Consider the following 19046-nt stretch of genomic DNA (forward strand, 5'->3'; position numbering starts at 1 on the left):
CCCCCTGGTTTCTGACTTTCTCTCTAGATTAATGTTGAGTTGCCTTTTGTGAGACCATGCTGTAAAGTTATATCAAGCTTAATCTACCTTACATTGTTGGAAGTTCTGATGGCGGAATAGACAGCGTGTCTGTGTTTGAAGTCTTACAATTATTATTTATTTATGAGTGTGGGATGGAATCCTGTACCCGGAAGGGTTTGTTTTTTCTCCCCCTAACTGACCAACAGTTTTTACACATAGTCATTTGTCTTGACTTCAAAGATTTCCACTCATGTTTTTGGGTAAAAACAAAATCATACTCGTAGTCGTCATCATCATCATTGTCTTCTTCACCCTACACCAGAGTATAGGCCACGGACAAACACCTTCCACCTTTCTCTTCTCTATCCTGTGCTAGCCTCTTGATGTTATTCCATGTCTTCCCACTTTTCTGTACATCGATTTCTGTGATTCTTCTCCAGGTTCCACACGGTCCTCCCCTTGATCTCTTACCCTGTGGATTCCAGTCCAAAACTTTCTTTGTTATGCATCTGCCTGACTTCCTGAGAGTATGTCCAATCCATCGCCACTTCCTTTTTCCTACCTCATCTCTGACTGGGATCTGTTTTGTTTTCCTTAACACTTCCACATTGGTGACCCTGTCTGTCCATCTGATCCTCAGTAACTTTCTTAGACACCTGTTCAAGAAAACCTGGGTCCTCTTTATGCAAGTCTGTGATGCGTTCCATGTCTCACATGTTGTATAACAGGACAGACTTCACATTTGAATTGAAAATCCTCAGCTTTGTTCGAAGTGAGATATCTCTGGTCTTCCAAATCCTATCCAAAGACATGAAAGCAGCCTGTGCTTTTCCAATGCGGGACTTTATTTCAGCACCTGTTCCTCCCTCTCTGTCAATTATACTCCCAAGATAGCAAAAGGATTCAACGTCTTCTAGTGCCTTTCCTTCTATTGTGACCTGCTCCTTTCGTTGTGCGTCTGTCCTTGATTCCGTGGTGTCTCATTATCTTCCATAGTGTTGCTCGCTCTTTACTGTCAAAGGCCTTCTCATAGTCAAGGAAGTTGACAATCAGCTGGGAGTTCCACTCCAGGGACTGTTCCACAATGATCCTCAGCGTGGCAATCTGGTCAGTGGTTGAGAGATTTTTCCGGAAACCAGCCTGTTCATCCCGTAGTCTTGGATCCGTTGCTGTCTTGACTCTCTCCAGAATGATTCTGTTGCAGACCTTACCTGGTATTGAGAGAAGAGTGATCCCTCTGTAGCTGCTGCAGTAGCTGAGATCCCCCTTTTTTGGAAGCTTCATGAGGTGTCCTTCTTTCCAATCCTTTGGGAACTTGCTCTCATTCCAAATCCTGGTAACAGTGGGAGGAGGACGTCTGCCGTCACATTGGCATCTGCTTTTAGGGCTTCAGGTGGAATCTGATCAGGACCGGCCGCTTTACCTTTGTTTAGCTTCTTATTGGCATCCAGAATCTCTTGTTTTGAAGGAGCATCACAGCAGATTGGTAACTCATTTCTTGCTGGCAGGGTGTTTGGTGGGTTACTCGGTGGTGGTCTGTTCAGGAGACTGTTGAAATGCTCTACCCATCATTTAGACTGAGCTTCCTTTCCAAAAATGGTTTTCCCCTCTTGGTCCTTTACTGGTACTTCACGTTTCCCGTATTTTCCTGCAAGTGTCCTTGTGATCTGGTATAGGATTCGCATGTGCCCTCCTACCGCTGCTTCCTCTGCCTTCTCTGCCAGCCTGTTCATGAATTCCTCCTTGTCTTTTCTTTGTGATTTCGTGACATCTTTAGCTGTTGTCCTGTACGGCTCCAATGCATCCGCTCTTGATCCTCTTGTTCTACTTGCATTCGCTTCTACCTTCAGTTGTCTTCTTATCCTAATCATATCAAATGAGTGTTGGCTAATCCATTTCTTGTGCTCCTATTTCTTCACACCGAGTACTTCTTGACATGTTGATGTAAAGACTTCTTTGACCTTGGTCCAATGTGTATCCACCTCCGTGTCCTCTCCGCCAAGATCAGCCAGAGGTTGAAATCTGTTCCTCAGCTGTAGCTGAAACTCTTCTTTCTTGTGTCCGTCCAAGAGACTTACTTGGAACTTTGTTCTTTTGATTCCTGTGCTGGTTCCGTGCTTTTTGAGTCAAAGCTTGAGTTTTGCCAACAGAAGATGATGATCCGATCCAACATCTGCCCCTCTCTGTACTTTGACATCTTCCAGTGAATGCCTGAACCTACGAGAGATACAAAAATGATCTATCTGGTTCTCCGTCACTCCATCTGGCGAAACCCATGTAGCGTTGTGAATCCTCTTGTGGGGGAAAAACAGAGCCTCCAATTACAAAACTGTTGCAAGCACATATATTTGCCAGTCGCTCACCGTTCTCATTCATTTGTCCCAACCCATGTTATTCCATAATTCTTTCATACCCCACATTGTCCTGACCGATCTTGGCATTGGCATCTCCCATTATGATGTTGACATCCTTCCTTGGTAGTTTGTCAATGAGCCCATGGAGCTGGCTGTAAAAGGTATCCTTGTCTTCATCTAAAACATCATTTGTTGGGGCGTAGATTTGGACTTTATTCATGTTGATTCTCTTGCTCCTTGTAGTGAATGAAGCCATGATGATCCTTTCCCGGTGTGGTTCCCATCCTCTTAGTGACTTCTGCGCATACTAATTCAAAATGATTCCCACTCCTTCCGCATGGTGCTTGTCTTCCCTCCCAGAATACAACACTTGTTCCCCCGAGCTGAGCTGCTTCTGTCCAGACTACCCAGTGTGTTTCGCTGACTCTTAGTATGTTCAGCCTGTATCTCTTCATCTCTTGTACTACTTGAAAACTCTTTCCTGCTTCATACAAGGTGCGATCATTCTACGACGCAATCCGGAGAGACTTGTTCGACAGAGAAGGTTTCGGGTCAGAAGAGTCCTTTCGGCTTTGTCCGCTGTCCTTCATTGTTCTTGCTGATGCAGAAGCTCCTCCGTCTCCCAAGATAAAAAAATAAAAAGCTGTGTTTGTCCGTGTTTCTGTAACTTACTGTTTTTTACTGGGTTGGGTAGTTGACCCTCCACAAACTCGCACTTTTCGGGCGACCAGACCTTTGCACTTTTAGTCGCATCTTACAACACGCTGTATCACGGCAGGTGTATTCTTTGCTCTCCCATAGTAAAACTATGGGCCCCCCCACCACTCGTAGTCAAATTCTATTCAAATAAGATGGAGAGTGAGAGTGAGACGTGTCATTCTCTTTAAAAAAATTTTAGCTCTTCAATTACAAATTTTCGTCGACTTCCGGGGACCCTTGGCCCCCAGACCTCCCATAAATTTTTCCTCCATTTTAGGATTTTTCTGTTGGAAGCACTGGGAGAATCCAAAAATGCGCATATCTCAAAATGGATAATTTTGACCCAAATTACAACTTTCTGCTGCTGCCCACCCCTTTAAGTTGCACTGCGCTTACCATCAATTGTTGCGTTAGTGGAATTGGTTGTAGGCATATTGAGTTGGATGTCGGTAAGTATTGTATACTGTTTTATAACTTAAAGAAGAAGTAACTGGAACATTTATGTACACATAACTTATATACATAGTGTACAGCATGCCATTGAAGCTGTGATTAACAGGAAAGATTAAAACAGGTTTTTTTTTCCCACTGCTTATATTTTCATAAAGGAATGTTTCATTATCTTATCATTATCAGGAGTTCTTCAGAGTATGTGACTCAAATCAGAAAGTCAGCAAACCAGAAATGCATCAAAGTGGAGGCTGTAAGTTTTGACGTGGGCCACTTTCAAGAGCAAGGATTTGGTTCAAGCAGGCCTAGTCTGTCCTTTATGCCAGTATCTGACTGGGTCACCGTCCATAATGGTAGGATATCTCTTTGGTCTTTACGACACAGAGTTTGTACTCGGTGTAGGTGTGAGGTGTCAGTAGTGTAGTGAGATTGCTGGTTTGGGTGTTTAAGGCTCAGCTCTGTTCGTTATTGTGTCCATGGGAAGGGCACTTTATGTGAATTGCCCCATTTGGCTCAGGATTTGGACTTTAAATTTGCATATTCTGACTCTGAAATAACTGTATAGTTTTGCAAGGGGTGTTAAACGGATACCATTGTGGGTGATTGGCAGGTGCTCTAGCGTGGTTTGTTCCTTCTTTCCTACTAAACATCTGTTGTCCTTATTTCTCCTCCGTTTTTGTGTTTATTGCTCTCTTGTAACACCTCTAATCTTGGGCATTTATATGACCTAATTGTGTTGCAAGTGCCGTAAAACTCTTACTAAGACAAATGTATACATTTAAGCATTTCACAAAATGCAGGTGTCTGATGTGCTCACCGTACACAACGGTAGGACTTTTCTCTTCGGTCTCTTACAGTTCTGCTTATAGTCTCATTAGTGTGGTTTGTGCAAAAGTCAGCTACGTGCTTTTTATCTGTGAAACAATGGTTTTGGACAGTCTCAAGTGTTCTTTTTCCTTAACTCATTCGCTACACCGCACCGTGGTGAGCGGTGCGGCGAAAGTGTCTTCCGTACGACAAGTCGCCCCCGACGGCTCGAGAACCGACCAATAACTCTAGCTTTGATTTTGTTCCAATCCACATATCAATGTTAAAATAAAGGTTATAATATAACATTGACTTCCGGGTCAAGCGTTTCCACTGAAGTTTAGATTCTGTTTTGAATCGCGATTTCGAAGTTTAAGCGACTCTGTTTTATCGCGATGCCCAAATTATAGCCCAGACACTAGTCTTAGTACTTTTATACAACAAAATGTATGATTATTTTGCTCACTAAAGAAATGTAGGACTCTTCTTTAGAATATTGATACTATTGGACTCAAATTGCCTGTGGTCTGTTATTGAGAAGTTAATATTTTTCAGGGCTAGATCTAGCTAGACCTAAATTGTCAAAATATTTTTTTCTCCTCGAAATCACTATTTATTAGTGAAATTACTCTAAAAGTACCACTCAAGACATGTATAGGTTTATTCCAAATGAAATTCTTAATAATTTCATATGTGATACGAGTGTTTTTTTTTCTGTTTGTGATTGCATCTTGTCCTTTTTTCAAGATTATACATTAAAAATAAAAAAAGTTCAATATGGGATGTTATGATTCAAATGTACAAATTTTATGGAATGTATGTAAATAACTGCAAATGTTTCAATATTTTCCTGTTCTATATTCATTTGTGGTTATTTTGATGTATCATTTGACTAGGTGCAAATATATTTTTTGAGTTTCACCAAAGATGATTAATTTTATATTTTAAAATTTTATCCGTATCCAATCAAAATTGTGTTGCATAATCGCCTCTTACAGGAACCAAAGTTGAAAAATACACTATTAAACATTACAGATGTATTCTACAAACCATACTGAAAATTTTGGTACATAATATATTGATATTTATTTGAATTTGTGGCCCCAAAGATGTGTGAACTGCGCACTAGTCACCATCTCATTTTGCCCTCCCGAAAAAAATTCGTCCGCAAGCTGAAAATAATTCGTAGCGAATGAGTTAAGTCTCTCTTGTTTTGTCCCCTCCTGAAATAAGACCATTCACCTTTGGCTTCTATTTGCTTCATTAGGTTATGTTGATTTTAACAGTGCCTTCTCCCTTCTTTCCATTGTTCTTACAATTGGCTACTCTTGTCTTGTCCTCTCTGGAAATTAGACCTTTCACCATGGCTGAACTATTTGCTTTGCTGAGTATGTTGATTTCAACTGTGTCTTATCCTTTAACTGAAGGATGACAGGGACAGGCGACTTACTTTTGTTGTTTTTGAGTGTTTTTTTTTTTGCTTTTCTAGTTAATTTCTGAAGACCAAAGGGACATATGATTCAGTTTTGCTTCAAATATAATATCAGAAATTCTTTCCTCTTGTTATCGTCCAAATTCATCTGATTACTTGCTACTCCATATGGTCTAATCTTTCCTGCAATATGTAAAGATGTAGCATATATATATATTTGCTTGTCCCAAACTTGCCAGAACTCTCCATGCACTTTGAAAAGTTCACTTTCAAAATTTCCTATTTTCAGGGCCTAACATTTCCTGCTTTGACCTCACCATGGGATGCAGGGACTCCAGAAGTAACGCCTCACAAATTTTCAATAAAGAAAGCGATGTGGTCACTGTCTTGTTGAATCGGAGGTAAGACTGTATTATGGAACATTTTCTGAAGAGGAACAATAATTTAATCCTGGCACTAGTGGAATTTGGTTGCTGATAAAGCAGTGGTGCACTGCAGTGAGAAAATTTGATAAGAAATCTTTGCTTACATTGACGAATGTTTGAAATTGAATTCTGAAGAATGATGCAAGTTACGTAAAGAAAAGTTTTATGTTTTGTATTACTATAAGGTGTCCTTGTATGAAATGGTAACGAATATTGTGTTTTAGGTAAGAAAGTTTTGGAGAAAAAAAATCAGTGGGTAATATAGACATATCTCCTCTCCCCCCCCAAAAAACCCCCCAAACAAACCCCAAACAAAACAACAACAAAACATGAATAGAAATGTTCTGAAAGGAAAAGACTTGAAATTCAGACTCGGGGCAATCCCTCTGTTCAAATATGTGACCAGAAAAGCTTAATGTTTATTTGGGTGTGATAGATTTACAACACAAGTGTGTCACAACTTGGTGGTATCAGGCGCTCGTCAATTTTCGGGCATGTAGAGTTATTAGTATCATCTTGAAGCTTGTTCAATTGTCTTGCTTTTGATGAAAAAAAAAATACCCATCTATCTTTAACAGAGGTCGAGATACTTGCAACTGAAGCAGGTAGGGGAGGGGAGGTTGCTTGGTTTTAGGGGTAAAATTAGTGAGCAAATGGCCACCAAAGTTTTGTGATTTCCATAGCTTGAGAGTTCTAGAAGAGTGAGAATTTACATTTTGTGTGTGCTTTTAATCAAAATTTTTCAATAAAATTCACACAGAAATGTTTTTGAATGGACAGAACAGGTGTTGACCTAAGAGAAAAAAAAATTAATAAAAACTGCCAAACCTTTGGAAAAATGCCAGTTTCTTCCATTTCATTATTTTGATGAGCGCCAGATTTCACTACAATACCTCACATGTAGTACGCTTGAAGTCTCAGATATCCCTCTGCGTGGAAATAATTAGTATTCTGTGCTGGTTGTTTTCAGGCTGGAGTTCACTACTGGATTCTGGCTCAGCTTTAAAGCAACAGGTAAATTTTTGTGCCATTCTCACTTTGTTTTTTACCTTTATTTGTGTTTAGACCATTAACTCTGCATGTTAGGGCCAAACTTAATTGAGTAGGGTACACCATTATAAAAGAAAGGCAGAGATAGTCGATAAAGTAAACTCTTTCATGTGGGGATTGAACTTACTTTTATTTTCAACATTGAAGAGACTAACTGACCATAGGCACAGATACTAATGTGCTCTGTTCCTGAAATATGACACTTTCACCAAAAAAAGGTCACCCAAGTAAATTTCACCCCAACCCCCAGTGGGTCGGGAGGATATAAATAGACCCACTGCTTCGTCTGCAGAAGGTGCAACCCCCTCAAAGGCGGAGTGTCGCACACGGACCCTAACCCTCTGGGATTGATCCGTGTGCGACACTCACTTTGGTGTGTCTTCCTCTTCTCCTTCCTTCTTTCTTTTTTCTTCTATCTTTCCTACCACTGCTGACCTCAAGTGCAGTAAAAAGAGAGGTCACCCATCCCACACAGTGGGCGCCTCGTTGACCGTGAGGTGCGACCCGTGCGGAGGGAAACCGGGTACCTGGCGGTTGAGGTGAGATCAGTCCATGGACTGTCCCTCGCCAACACACCTCTTTGGCCCAGGTTTTCCTCTTAGACAGGAGGGTGGCACGCAGGGTTGGTGATTTTTTTGATTTTTTAAAATCGATTTTTAAAATTTAAATCAAGATTTTTAAAATTGAAATATGATTTTTGTGATTTTTTGGATTTAAAAAAAAAATGTCGACACTGTTTGGGATTTTGGGTTTCTAAAAGTATGTTCTTTTAGTGCAAAATGCATTTTCTTTATTTTAACTTATGATTAATTTAAGCAACCGCAAAAGAAAGCCTTAATCTGCTATATATATATATATATATATATATATATATATCAGTGAATTATATCATGGCTACAGACAAAAAATGAAGAAAATGTCAGTCTAAAAGGAAGGGGGTGGGGGGGGGGGGGGTTAATTATGTATAGATAAACTTGCATTTTATTACAGTGTGTGTGTGTGTGTGCGCGCGCGCATGCTTGTGTTTGTCCATAAAGAAAAAGAAAATGTTAATTTCAATAATGATAAAAAAAAGTAAATTGAATACTGTATTATTTTACAGTGACAGGGGGAAAGCAGACATTTAGGCATGATTATATTAGTCTACTAAACCTTATATCTGTTTTATAAAACCAAGGAAAGGAATTCTGAATGTTTAAAGATATAAAAACAGAATACATTTTTAAAAAGTGATTTAAATCACTGAGTTTTATTTTTAAAATCAAGTTGATTTAAATTTAAAAAAATCGATTGATTTAAATCGACCTGATTTAAATCAACCCAACCCTGATTTCAATTATGAAAAAAAAGTCAATTGAATACTGTATTATTTTACAGTGACAGGGGGGAAAGCAGACTTTTAAGTATGATTATATTAGTCTACTAAACCGTATCTGTTTAATAAAACCAAGGAAAGGAATTCTGAATGTTCAAATATGTAAAAACTGAATACATTAAAAAAAAAGTGATTTAAGTCACTGATTTCTATTTAAAAAATCAAGTTGATTAAAATATTAAAAAATCAACTGATTTAAATCAACCCAGCTCTGATTTCAATTATGGAAAAAAAAGTAAATTGAATACTGTATTATTTTACAGTGAAAGGAGGGAAAGCAGACTTTTAAGCATGAATATATTAGTTTACTGAACCGTATATCTGTTTTATGAAACCAAGGAAAGGAATTCTGAATGTTGAAATATGTAAAAACTGAATAAAAATAAATTTAAAAAAAAGTGATTTAAATCATTGATTTTTATTTAAAAAATCAAGTTGAATTAAATTTTTTAAAAATCAACTGATTTAAATCAACCCAACCCTGGTGGCACGGCCCATGACACTCAATCGGTTGAGAGCTGAAACCCCATCAAGCCCTTGGTCAATCTTGACGTGAGGGTCTTGTACTTTCTCGTTGAGAGTATAGCTCAGGGGTAGCCCTGGCACAGCGAGCAATGTGTCCCCTTGTTGGGCTCCGTGGCGGGCGGGGAGCCCCGGAGTAGAATCAACAATAAATTTCATATGGAATCAAAATTAAAAAAAGACCCTTCCCCAGCTCCTAACGTTAACAAAAAGTCTTGGCTCGCGGAAGCGGGTGCGGCCGCCGAGCCGAGCAAAAATTCTAAATCAGGTAAAAGGACCTTTACCGTTGCTTCTTTCCTCCCTTCTCCCAGGGAGCTTCCGAAGCAGCCGTACGTGGCCATCAGCTGCAAAGAAGACGCACAGAAGAAGATCACTGATCAGAATCTGTTCAAGACGGGAGATACACTACGACAGGTTCTGGGATACATTCCTACGAATGTCCAGAAGCTGTCCTCTGGTGTACTCCTCATCAAGTGCGCAACTGAAGACAAAGTGACCAAACTCCTGGATACCATGACCTTCGGCGGTATTCCATGTAGGTCCGAGCGCTACCAGAAATTCAACCGCTCGAAAGGCGTCGTCCGCAGTCATGAGCTGAAAGGCTGCTCCATGGAAGAAATTGTGGAGCACTGTGAGGGAGTGGTCGAAGCCCGCCGGATTACTCTTCGGCGGGGGGAGACTACTATTGAAACGAACACGATTGTCCTCACTTTCGAATCGTGTCGCCCTCCAGCCACCGTTCGGGCATCTTACTTGGTACTCGACGTACGACCCTATGTGCCGAACCCTCTGCGCTGTTTCAAGTGTCAGAAGTTCGGCCATAGCCAGTCACGGTGCCGTCACGCAGCCGTGTGTCCTCGTTGTGGCAAGTCGGGCATCCTGAGAAGGAATGCAAGGCTAGTCCTTGTCGCTCCAATTGCCACGGCCAGCACACAGCTTTCAGCAAGGAGTGCCCGACTTGGCTCCAAGAACGCGCCATCCAGGAATACAAGGCGCGAAATGGCTGCTCCTTCCAGGAGGCCCGTAAGGTTGGCTGCCCGCCAATCACAACCCCAGTCATTGGCCGGTCGTATTCAAAGGTAGCCCAGGAGGTCACGAGGTCGGCAAGTAATTTTACTGCCGACCTCCCAAAGCCCACGGTCAACAGGCAAGTCTCTGTGCCTAAGAACAAAAAGCCCGCTACTATCCCTGTGGCAACCCCCTTTGAGGTGCCACTCTCTAACCGCTATGGGGTTCTAGGGGAGGACGGGGAGGACTCTTCCTCCGCCCCCTCTTCTCCCCCTCACCCCTCTTCTATCATTTCTTCTTCTTCTCCTTCTTCTTCTTCCACCTTACAGCCCATCCCTCTGATGGAGTTTGAGGTGGGCCTTATCCCCTCCCCAGCCCCCTTCCCAGCCCCCTCGGTCTGCTCCACCTCCCCCTACCCCTCCAGCAGACAAACCCCTGCCTATGGAGGAAGACAGCTCCGACCCCCCTCCCCGGCCTGACCCCGGGAAGGGCGGAGTCTGTCACTCCTCCAAATCCCCCACTAGACTGCCGTCCAATCCAGGACGGCAACCTAGAAAACACTCCGCCTCCCCCGCAAGGAGGAGTCAGAGTGTCTCTTCGAAGCCGGGACCTCCAAGCTCCAAAATAAAAACTAAAAAGTCATAATGGCGGCCCTGCAATGGAATGCCGGCTACCCCCAGTGGGTCGGGGGGATATAAATAGACCCACTGCTTCGTCTGCAGAAGGTGCAACCCCTTCAAAGGCGAGGTGTCGCACTCGGACCCCAATCCTCTGAGATCCGGATGCGACACCTACTTTGGTGTATCTTCCTCTTCTCCTTCCTTCTTTCTTTCTTCTTCTGTCTCTCCTGCCACCGCTGACCTCATGTGCAGCAAAAAGAGAGGTCACCCATCCCACAGAGTGGGCGCCTTGTTGACCGTGAGGTGCGACCCGTGCGGAGGGAAACCGGGTACCTGGCGGTTGAGGTGAGATCAGTCCACGGACTGTCCCTCGCCAACACACCTCTTTGGCCTAGGTTTTCCTCTTAGACGGGAGGGTGGCACGGCCCATGCCACTCAATCGGTTGAGAGCTGAAACCCCATCAAGCCCTGGGTCAATCTTGACGGGAGGGTCACGTACTTTCTCGTTGAGAGTATAGCTCCGGGGTAGCCCTGGCACAGCTCTGGTTATCCGAGCTATGTGTCCCCTTGTTGGGCTCCGTGGCGGGCGGGGAGCCCCGGAGTCGAATCAAATAGAAAACTCTCATGGATTCTAAAAATCAAAAAGACCCTTCCCCAGCTCCCAACGTTAAAAAGTCTCGGCTCCCGGAAGCGGGTGCGGCCGCCGAGCCGAGCAAACAAACTACTAAAGGAAAAAGGACCTTTACGACTGCCTCTGCCCTCCCTCCTCTCAGGGAGCTTCCGCGGCAGCCGTACTTGACCATCCGCAGCACCGATGCACAGAAAACGATGACTGACTTAAATGTATTTAAGATAGGAGATGCTCTAAGACAGGTTCTGGGATACATTCCTACGAATGTCCAGAAACTGTCCTCTGGTGCTCTCCTCATCAAGTGTGCATCGGATAATGAACTGGCCGGACTTGAAAAGATAACGACCTTCGGTGGTGTTCCTTGTGTTTCCGAGCGACACCAGAAATTTAACCAGTCGAAGGGCGTGGTCCGCAGCCATGAGCTGAAGGGCTGCTCCAACCAAGATATTGTGGATAACTGTGAGGGTGTGGTCGAAGCCCGCCGAATTACTATTCGGCGGGGGGAGTCCACGCTAGAAACGAACACAATAATTCTAACTTTTGATTCGTGCCGCCCTCCAGCCACCGTTCGGGCATCATACTTGGTCTTGGACGTGCGACCCTATGTGCCGAACCCTCTACGCTGCTTTCAGTGTCAGAAGTTCGGCCATAGTCAGTCGCGATGCCGACGTGCAGCCGTGTGTCCTCGCTGCGGCAAGACTGGGCATCCTGAAAAGGAATGCAAGGCTAGTCCTTGCTGCCCAAATTGCCAAGGCCAGCACACAGCCTTCAGCAAGGATTGCCCGACTTGGATTCAAGAACGCGCAATCCAAGAGTATAAAGCACGAAATGGCTGCTCTTTTCAAGAAGCCCGAAAAGCTGTCTGCCCGCCAGGTATGACCCCGGTCCCTGGCCGGTCATACGCAAGCGTACTCCGGCCAGTCACGAAGTCGACCAGTGCTTCCACTGTCGACCCCCCAGAACCCGCGGTCAACAAGAAACTTACTGCGAAACACAAAAAGGTTCCTCCTAAAACTGTAGTACCCACCTTCCAGGTACCACTAACTAACCGCTTTGGGGTTCTTGGGGAGAATGGGATGGACTCTTCCTCCACCCCCCCTTCTCCCCCTCACCCCTCCTCTATTACTCCCTCTTCTTCTTCTTCTTCTTCTTCTTCTTCTTCCACCTCACAACCCATCTCTCTGATGGAGATTGAGGTACTCCCTCCCCCCTCTCCCCAGCCCCCTCTGTCTGCTCCACCTCCCTCTACCCCTCCACTCCCCCCACTACCAACGGAGGATGACATCTCCGACCCCCCTCCCCGGCCTGACCCCGGGAAGGGCGGAGTCTGTCACTCCTCCAAATCCCCCACTAGACCGCCGTCCAATCCAGGACGGCAACCTAGAAAACACTCTGCCTCCCCCGTAAGGAGGAGTCAGAGTGCTTCTTCGAAGCCGGGGCCTAAGTGCTCCAAATCAAAAAGTAAAAATTCATAATGGCGGTCCTGCAATGGAATGCCGGCGGAATCCGACCTTCCATTGCAGAATTGCAACATTTACAGGCCACACTGTGCCCACGGGTGGCCTGTATTCAAGAAACAAAATTCGCCCCGGCTTCAACCATAGACTTAAGAGGATTTACTGCGTACCATCACATTCACACGGAGAACCAGATTGCTTCCGGTGGTACCACCATCTACACCGACAACCACACACTCCACAGACAAGTACATCTTAAGACGACCCTCCAGGCTATTGCCGTACGGGTCACCCTGCACAGACCAATCACGATCTGCTCAGTTTACATCCCACCAAATTACCCCCTCAAAATAACCCAACTAAATGAATTAAAGTCCCAGCTCCCAAAACCCTTTATTTTACTAGGTGATTTCAATGCCCACAGCCCCCTTTGGGGAGACAAACCTATAGACCAGAAAGGTAAAATAATAGAAAACTTTTTATTTCAAAATAACATCTGTCTCTTAAATGATAAATCCCCAACTTTCAGAAACAGAGCCACTTATGGCACTTCATCCCTTGACCTTACTTTTTGTACCCCTGAACTAGTCCCAGATCTTGAGTGGTCTGTGCTGGATGACCGTACGGATCATTTCCCAATTCTCCTAAAAAACAATAGCCTCCAAAACGACCCGATCCCAGAACGCTTCAACTTCAAAAAAGCCGACTGGGACGGGTTTGCCAATCAATGTTCCAAGATTCTTAATCCCAATTTCGACCACAACTACAACAAATTTCACGAAAAACTCTTAGAAATATGCCACAATCACATTCCAAAAACAAAAACAAAACCCCGGAGGAACAAGATCTGGTTCTCTTGGGAATGTGAGGACGCAGTAAAGAAAAAGAAGGCAGCGTATCGAAGAGCCGTCAACAACACCACCATAGAAAATAAGATACTTTATTTAAAGGCTCGAGCTGAGGCACGTAGATGCCTCAGGGAGAGCAAAAGACAATCATTCCAAAAATACATCTCCAAAATCAACAGCCAGACACCACTCAATCAAGTTTTCCAAATTGCTAAAAAATTCTTAGGTAGACGCACAGACACCATTCGGCACGTCCAGAGGCCGGATGGAACAACAGCTGAAACACAAGTAGACATTGCAAACACAATAGCTACATCTCTAGCCAAAAACTCATCCCAAGCAAACTACAACACCTAAACTTCCACTCAAACAACACTGAAACCTACAACGCAGACTTCACAATAGACAAACTAACATCGTGCATCTCAGACCTGGGCGATACAGCCCCGGGACCGGATGACATCCACAACCAGATCATTAGACACTTATCCTCAGAAACACTCACACTCCTACTATACATATACAACGACATGTGGTGGTCGCACTCCTTTCCGGAGTCTTGGCGTCTCGCCACTGTCATTCCAATACCCAAACCAAACAAAGACCACACACACCCATCCAATTACAGACCAATAGCACTAACGAGCTGTCTCTGCAAACTGATTGAAAAAATGATTCACAGGCGACTCATGTGGATTCTGGAAACGACGGGCTCGCTGAGCGGTCTCCAGTGCGGATTCAGGAAAACTCGATCCACTCTGGATCACCTGGTCCGCCTGGAGACCTTTATACGCGAGACATTCGCTGAAAGAGGCCACATGATCGCCATCTTTTTTGGCTTAGAAAAAGCCTTCGACACAACCTGGAAGTACGGCATTCTTCGAGAACTGCATGCACTCAGCATACGAGGTCACCTCCCTGCCTTCATTGGCAACTTCCTGAAGAACCGTTCCTTCCAGGTTCGTGTCGGATCCTCCCTTTCAGACCCCCACCAACAGGAAGAAGGAGTCCCCCAGGGGAGCATCCTTTCTCCTCTCCTATTAGAAATTAAAATAAATTCCATAGTGAAAACCCTCCAAAACAACAAAGACAGCTCATTATACGTTGACTTTTTGATATGCTGCCTTTAAAAAAATCCTCATTTGAGATCTATGGAAAGGCAGCTGTAAACGCAGCTGCACAAACTCGAAACGTGGGCAAACAATAACGGTTTCAAGTTCTCCCTGTCAAAGACGGTTGCAGTACACTTCTGCTGAACAGGCAGACGTGTGCTGCAGCCGAATTTGACACTATACAGGGAAAGGATCCCGTCCAGGACCAAGCTCGTTTCCTCTGCGTCATTTTCAACAAAAAACTCACATTCATACCACACATCAAAGACCTTCGTGTGAGGTGCCAGAAAGCGCTAAACGCTTTGAAAATTCTATCGCATCCGGAGTGGGGCTGGGACTCAAAACACCTTCTCCACTTGTACATCTCCCTTGTCCGGTCCAGGCTTGACTACGGCTGTCAAGTCTACGGATCGGCAAAACCACACATCTCAAAAATGCTTGCCCCAATACAGAACCAAGGACTCTGCCTCGCTCTGGGGGCTTTCCACACTTCTCCGGTGGAGAGCCTCCAGGCCGAGGCCAACATACCACCACTTTCACTCAGACGCACACAACTCTCACTACAAACAGAGCTCAACACCGGAAAATCCAGCGCACAACAGCATTTTTAAAACAAACCCAGAAACCATGAACAAATTCCAAAACAACGAAAAACTCATCAAACCCTTCGGCCTCAGAATCCTTGAGGACCTCAAAAACTTACACTTTTCCAAACAAGACATCCAACAAATTCTTTTCCCCGACCTCCCTCCGTGGCACCTCACCAAGGCAAAAGTAGATTTACAGCTGACCACACACAACAAAGAAAGCACAAACACCAAAACTTTTCAAGCAGAATACAAAAAACTAATAGATAAATACCCTGGTGCGGAGCTCATCTTCACGAACGGCTTAAAAAAAGACAATGAAGTGGGCGCCGCAGCCCTATCTTCCAACAGTACACGCCAGTGGAGACTCCATCCTGAAGCCTCCATTTTCTCTGCGGAGGCCACTGCCATTGACATGGCACTGGACTCCGTAGAAAATTCTCCAAACAAATCTTTCCTAATCCTTTCTGACTCTCTGTCTTGCATCACCTCACTCACAAACTACACACTCTTACACCCAAAAATAGTTAGGCTACAACAAAAAATTCACACACTATCCGAGACCGGAAAAAACATCATGTTCGCATGGATACCTAGCCATGTGGGCGTCCGAGGAAACGAGCAGGTAGACGACCTGGTGAAGAAAGCTTCATCCCTTCTGCTGGGATCAACGACAAACACTCTCCCGCAGACTGACTTTAGAAATAAAGTCACTGGGAAAAGCAGAAAAAAAATAAACTATATGAAATAAAGCCCAAACTAGAACAACGAAATCCTTCGGACCTCTCCAGAAGAGACGAAGTCATTTTTACTCGATTGCGCATCGGACACACGGCCCTGACCCACAAATACCTCCTACAGGGAGATGAGAAGCCGTTCTGTGTCAGATGCGACACAGATTTTACCGTTAGACACATCTTAACCGAATGTCTAGACTTTGGAGAGATCCGAAGGAAATGTTATAAATGCAAGAAATTGCAAGACATTTTTTTCCGTCGTTGGTCCCAGCAAAATTTTGAATTTTATGAAGGCCATTGGCCTTTATGGCAAATTGTAAAGTAAAACTGTACTATTTAAAATTTTTATGTCAACTAGAAAAAATTGTTTTAGATTGAAAATATATGTATATTTACACTGGTTTTTAAACATTATAAGATTTAACTACTGACCCAAGCCAGCCGTACAACGAACTGTTGTGAACAAGACCAACTTGTGTTTCGCGCACTCAAATGACCGTACGCAGTTGCGAGCGCCGTAAAACCCTATACTACTAAATTTCACCCTCAAGAATGTCACCTTTGTGAATGTCACCTTTGTGAATGTCACCTTTGTGAATGTCAACTTTGTAAATGTCATCCTAGTGACAATTGGTTGTGCCCCTAAACCTTTTAACACCTACATAAGCCTTGCATCATCAAAATTGGTAAACGCCACATTTGCCAAGAGCTGTCGTGCGCATTTATTGAAAATTGTCCTTTTGACTGACTTTCGAAAAAAAGGTATGTAGCCCAATTTTATGCTGAGTGATGCCCCTTTTACCAGGTTTTTCTTTTGCAGATATTGACTGTCATTAGGATTTTTAAAATCTCTGGTTCAAATGTAGTATTTATGATCTACGTCACCTTTTGAATGTTTCAACAGACAAATTGCTACTTTAGAATTACAAAGTTTTATCTGACATTTTTGGCCGTTTTCAGTTACTAAGACCATGAGGTCAGAGACCAAATCTTCTATCTGTTCTGTCAAAATTATAAGGTTATTCAGAGTCATTATCAAGATATGCCAAGAACTGTGTACTAGAAAAAGCTTGACATGTTGTGGAACTCAAAATTTTTTACGTTAAATTTCTCAAAACTAGGTACTGAGCAAATAGAATTTGGTAATTCTAGAGTGCGAATTGTCTCATTTCTGAACAAAATAACTTTAGGATTTTTATAATTTAACAGATTTTTGCGATTGGCCTGTAATCCAGTTGAGTGGACGTTCGGGAAAATTTCAACCTCACCCCGAATGGAAAATGAAGTAAGTTAATCGCAGAAATTAATTTATGTGTTTAGACTCGAAATTTCAATTTTTTTACTTGTATTGTTATTTCAGTTCTAAATCCTTGACTGAATACCGCAGTACAACTCTCTTTTCCCCTTTTTTTGGTTGTTGATGGCGCAAAAGGGTCCTGTCCTTTCAGATTGTATCAGTGGCCTGGCGGCTACATCTTCTTTAAACTTAATAGTGTCACTGAGATTTGTAGGTAAATGTGAAATATAGTATATGGTTGCAGGATATGAAAGGGTGAGTTGTGTGCAAAGGAATATATTATACCAACTGTGTTTTTCTCTAACCGTGTAACTGGAACAATTGGGTCGACACGGATTTGTTTTAAACGGGTCAGAAGCCATTTCAGCATATTTTCTATTTATATGGGAGGTCATCATGCACTATAAACAGCACAAACGGTTAAGTGTTCTAATCGCACCTCGACAAAAGTACAGCCTCCCTCTCTCACTCTATCCGTGTAACTGGAAACATGCTGAAGTTCACATCGGAGCTTCACATTTTGTCTTCTTATGCCACAATTTACGCATAAAAGGTAAGAGTTTTGTTGATTTCATACAAATCATGATTTGTGCAGTAATTCATTTGTCAATGTACTTTGTAAGCCTTTTCCAGCCAGACATAGTCTATTACACGAATAGACTGTAATGATTTGTTCAAGCGAATGGTGCCCCTAGACGCGCATCAGTCCCTGCTTCGAGATAAACGATTTCGCTCTAAGCGTGTATCTGTCAGTTACACGCTTATAAGCAGCGGTCAATTTGACATTCCCTGCTGCTTTTAAACACTTGCACAGTTAGATATGACTATTTATGCCTATTTTATTGTACTAAAATTTGACTAGGCCTAGCTAAGCTATTTTTTCTCGGAGATCAAGAAACTAATCTCTTTTGAGTCTAAAAGATAAAAAACATGTTTAACCTTAAACTGAAAAATAATGATTTCACACTGTTAATAAGAATTGTATTATTGTTATGTCTCAGCAAAGGGTACAAATCTATAGCTAAGGAGAGCCCATAATGGAACATGATCTTGAGAAAAAAGGATATTCCAAAATTCAAGAAAACATGTTGATTGAGATACCGAGCCCATACCAAGTGAAGATATTGGAGTAGAGGACATGGGAAGGGAAGACAGTCTATAAGAAGGGTGTGTTATGAACCAACAGCAAGTCAGCAGATTTCCAGTTACCTCAGGTGAATGAGCATCTCAATTTGTCCACTGGAGAGGTCAACGATGTTAGGGGAGACAAAAATTGAAAGAGAGAAAGAGATCGGGTGGCACAAGATATAGATGGTCTGGGGCATTTTGTGAATTTCAATTTATTTTATTGGTCGTATATTATTATTTCTTTAAAACATGCATGACTATACTTAACAATTTGTTCCTGTTCATCAGGCATTCCTCTCCATTGTTGTTTAAATGGAAATTTGATTAATGTTTATCATTGCTATTTTTTAAAGTACCAGGCATAAAGCTTGGTTTCACCGTTGCTGAAACACCTTGTTTTTTTTTTAGTTCATTTGTTTGTTTTGTTTTGTTTGTGTGTGCATGTAGTGTATGTGTTTGTGTGTGTGTGTGTGTGTGTGTGTGTGT

At 43.0% G+C, this 19046-nt stretch overlaps 1 protein-coding gene across 1 annotated transcript in view; it reads left to right on the top strand.

Moving 5' to 3' along the window:
* Positions 1-19046, top strand: part of LOC101862238 — a gene marked incomplete at its 5' end in the record, with an annotated part of 56770 nt that overhangs the window by 2711 nt on the left and 35013 nt on the right. Inside the window, 4 exon segments of the mRNA XM_005090547.2 lie at positions 3711-3877; positions 6053-6164; positions 7159-7202; positions 17345-17420. Of these exon segments, the coding sequence (XP_005090604.1) occupies positions 3711-3877; positions 6053-6164; positions 7159-7202; positions 17345-17420 (399 nt within the window).

This window comes from Aplysia californica, unplaced genomic scaffold (genome assembly GCF_000002075.1).
Source record: "Aplysia californica isolate F4 #8 unplaced genomic scaffold, AplCal3.0 scaffold00019, whole genome shotgun sequence".
Taxonomy (NCBI): domain Eukaryota; kingdom Metazoa; phylum Mollusca; class Gastropoda; order Aplysiida; family Aplysiidae; genus Aplysia; species Aplysia californica.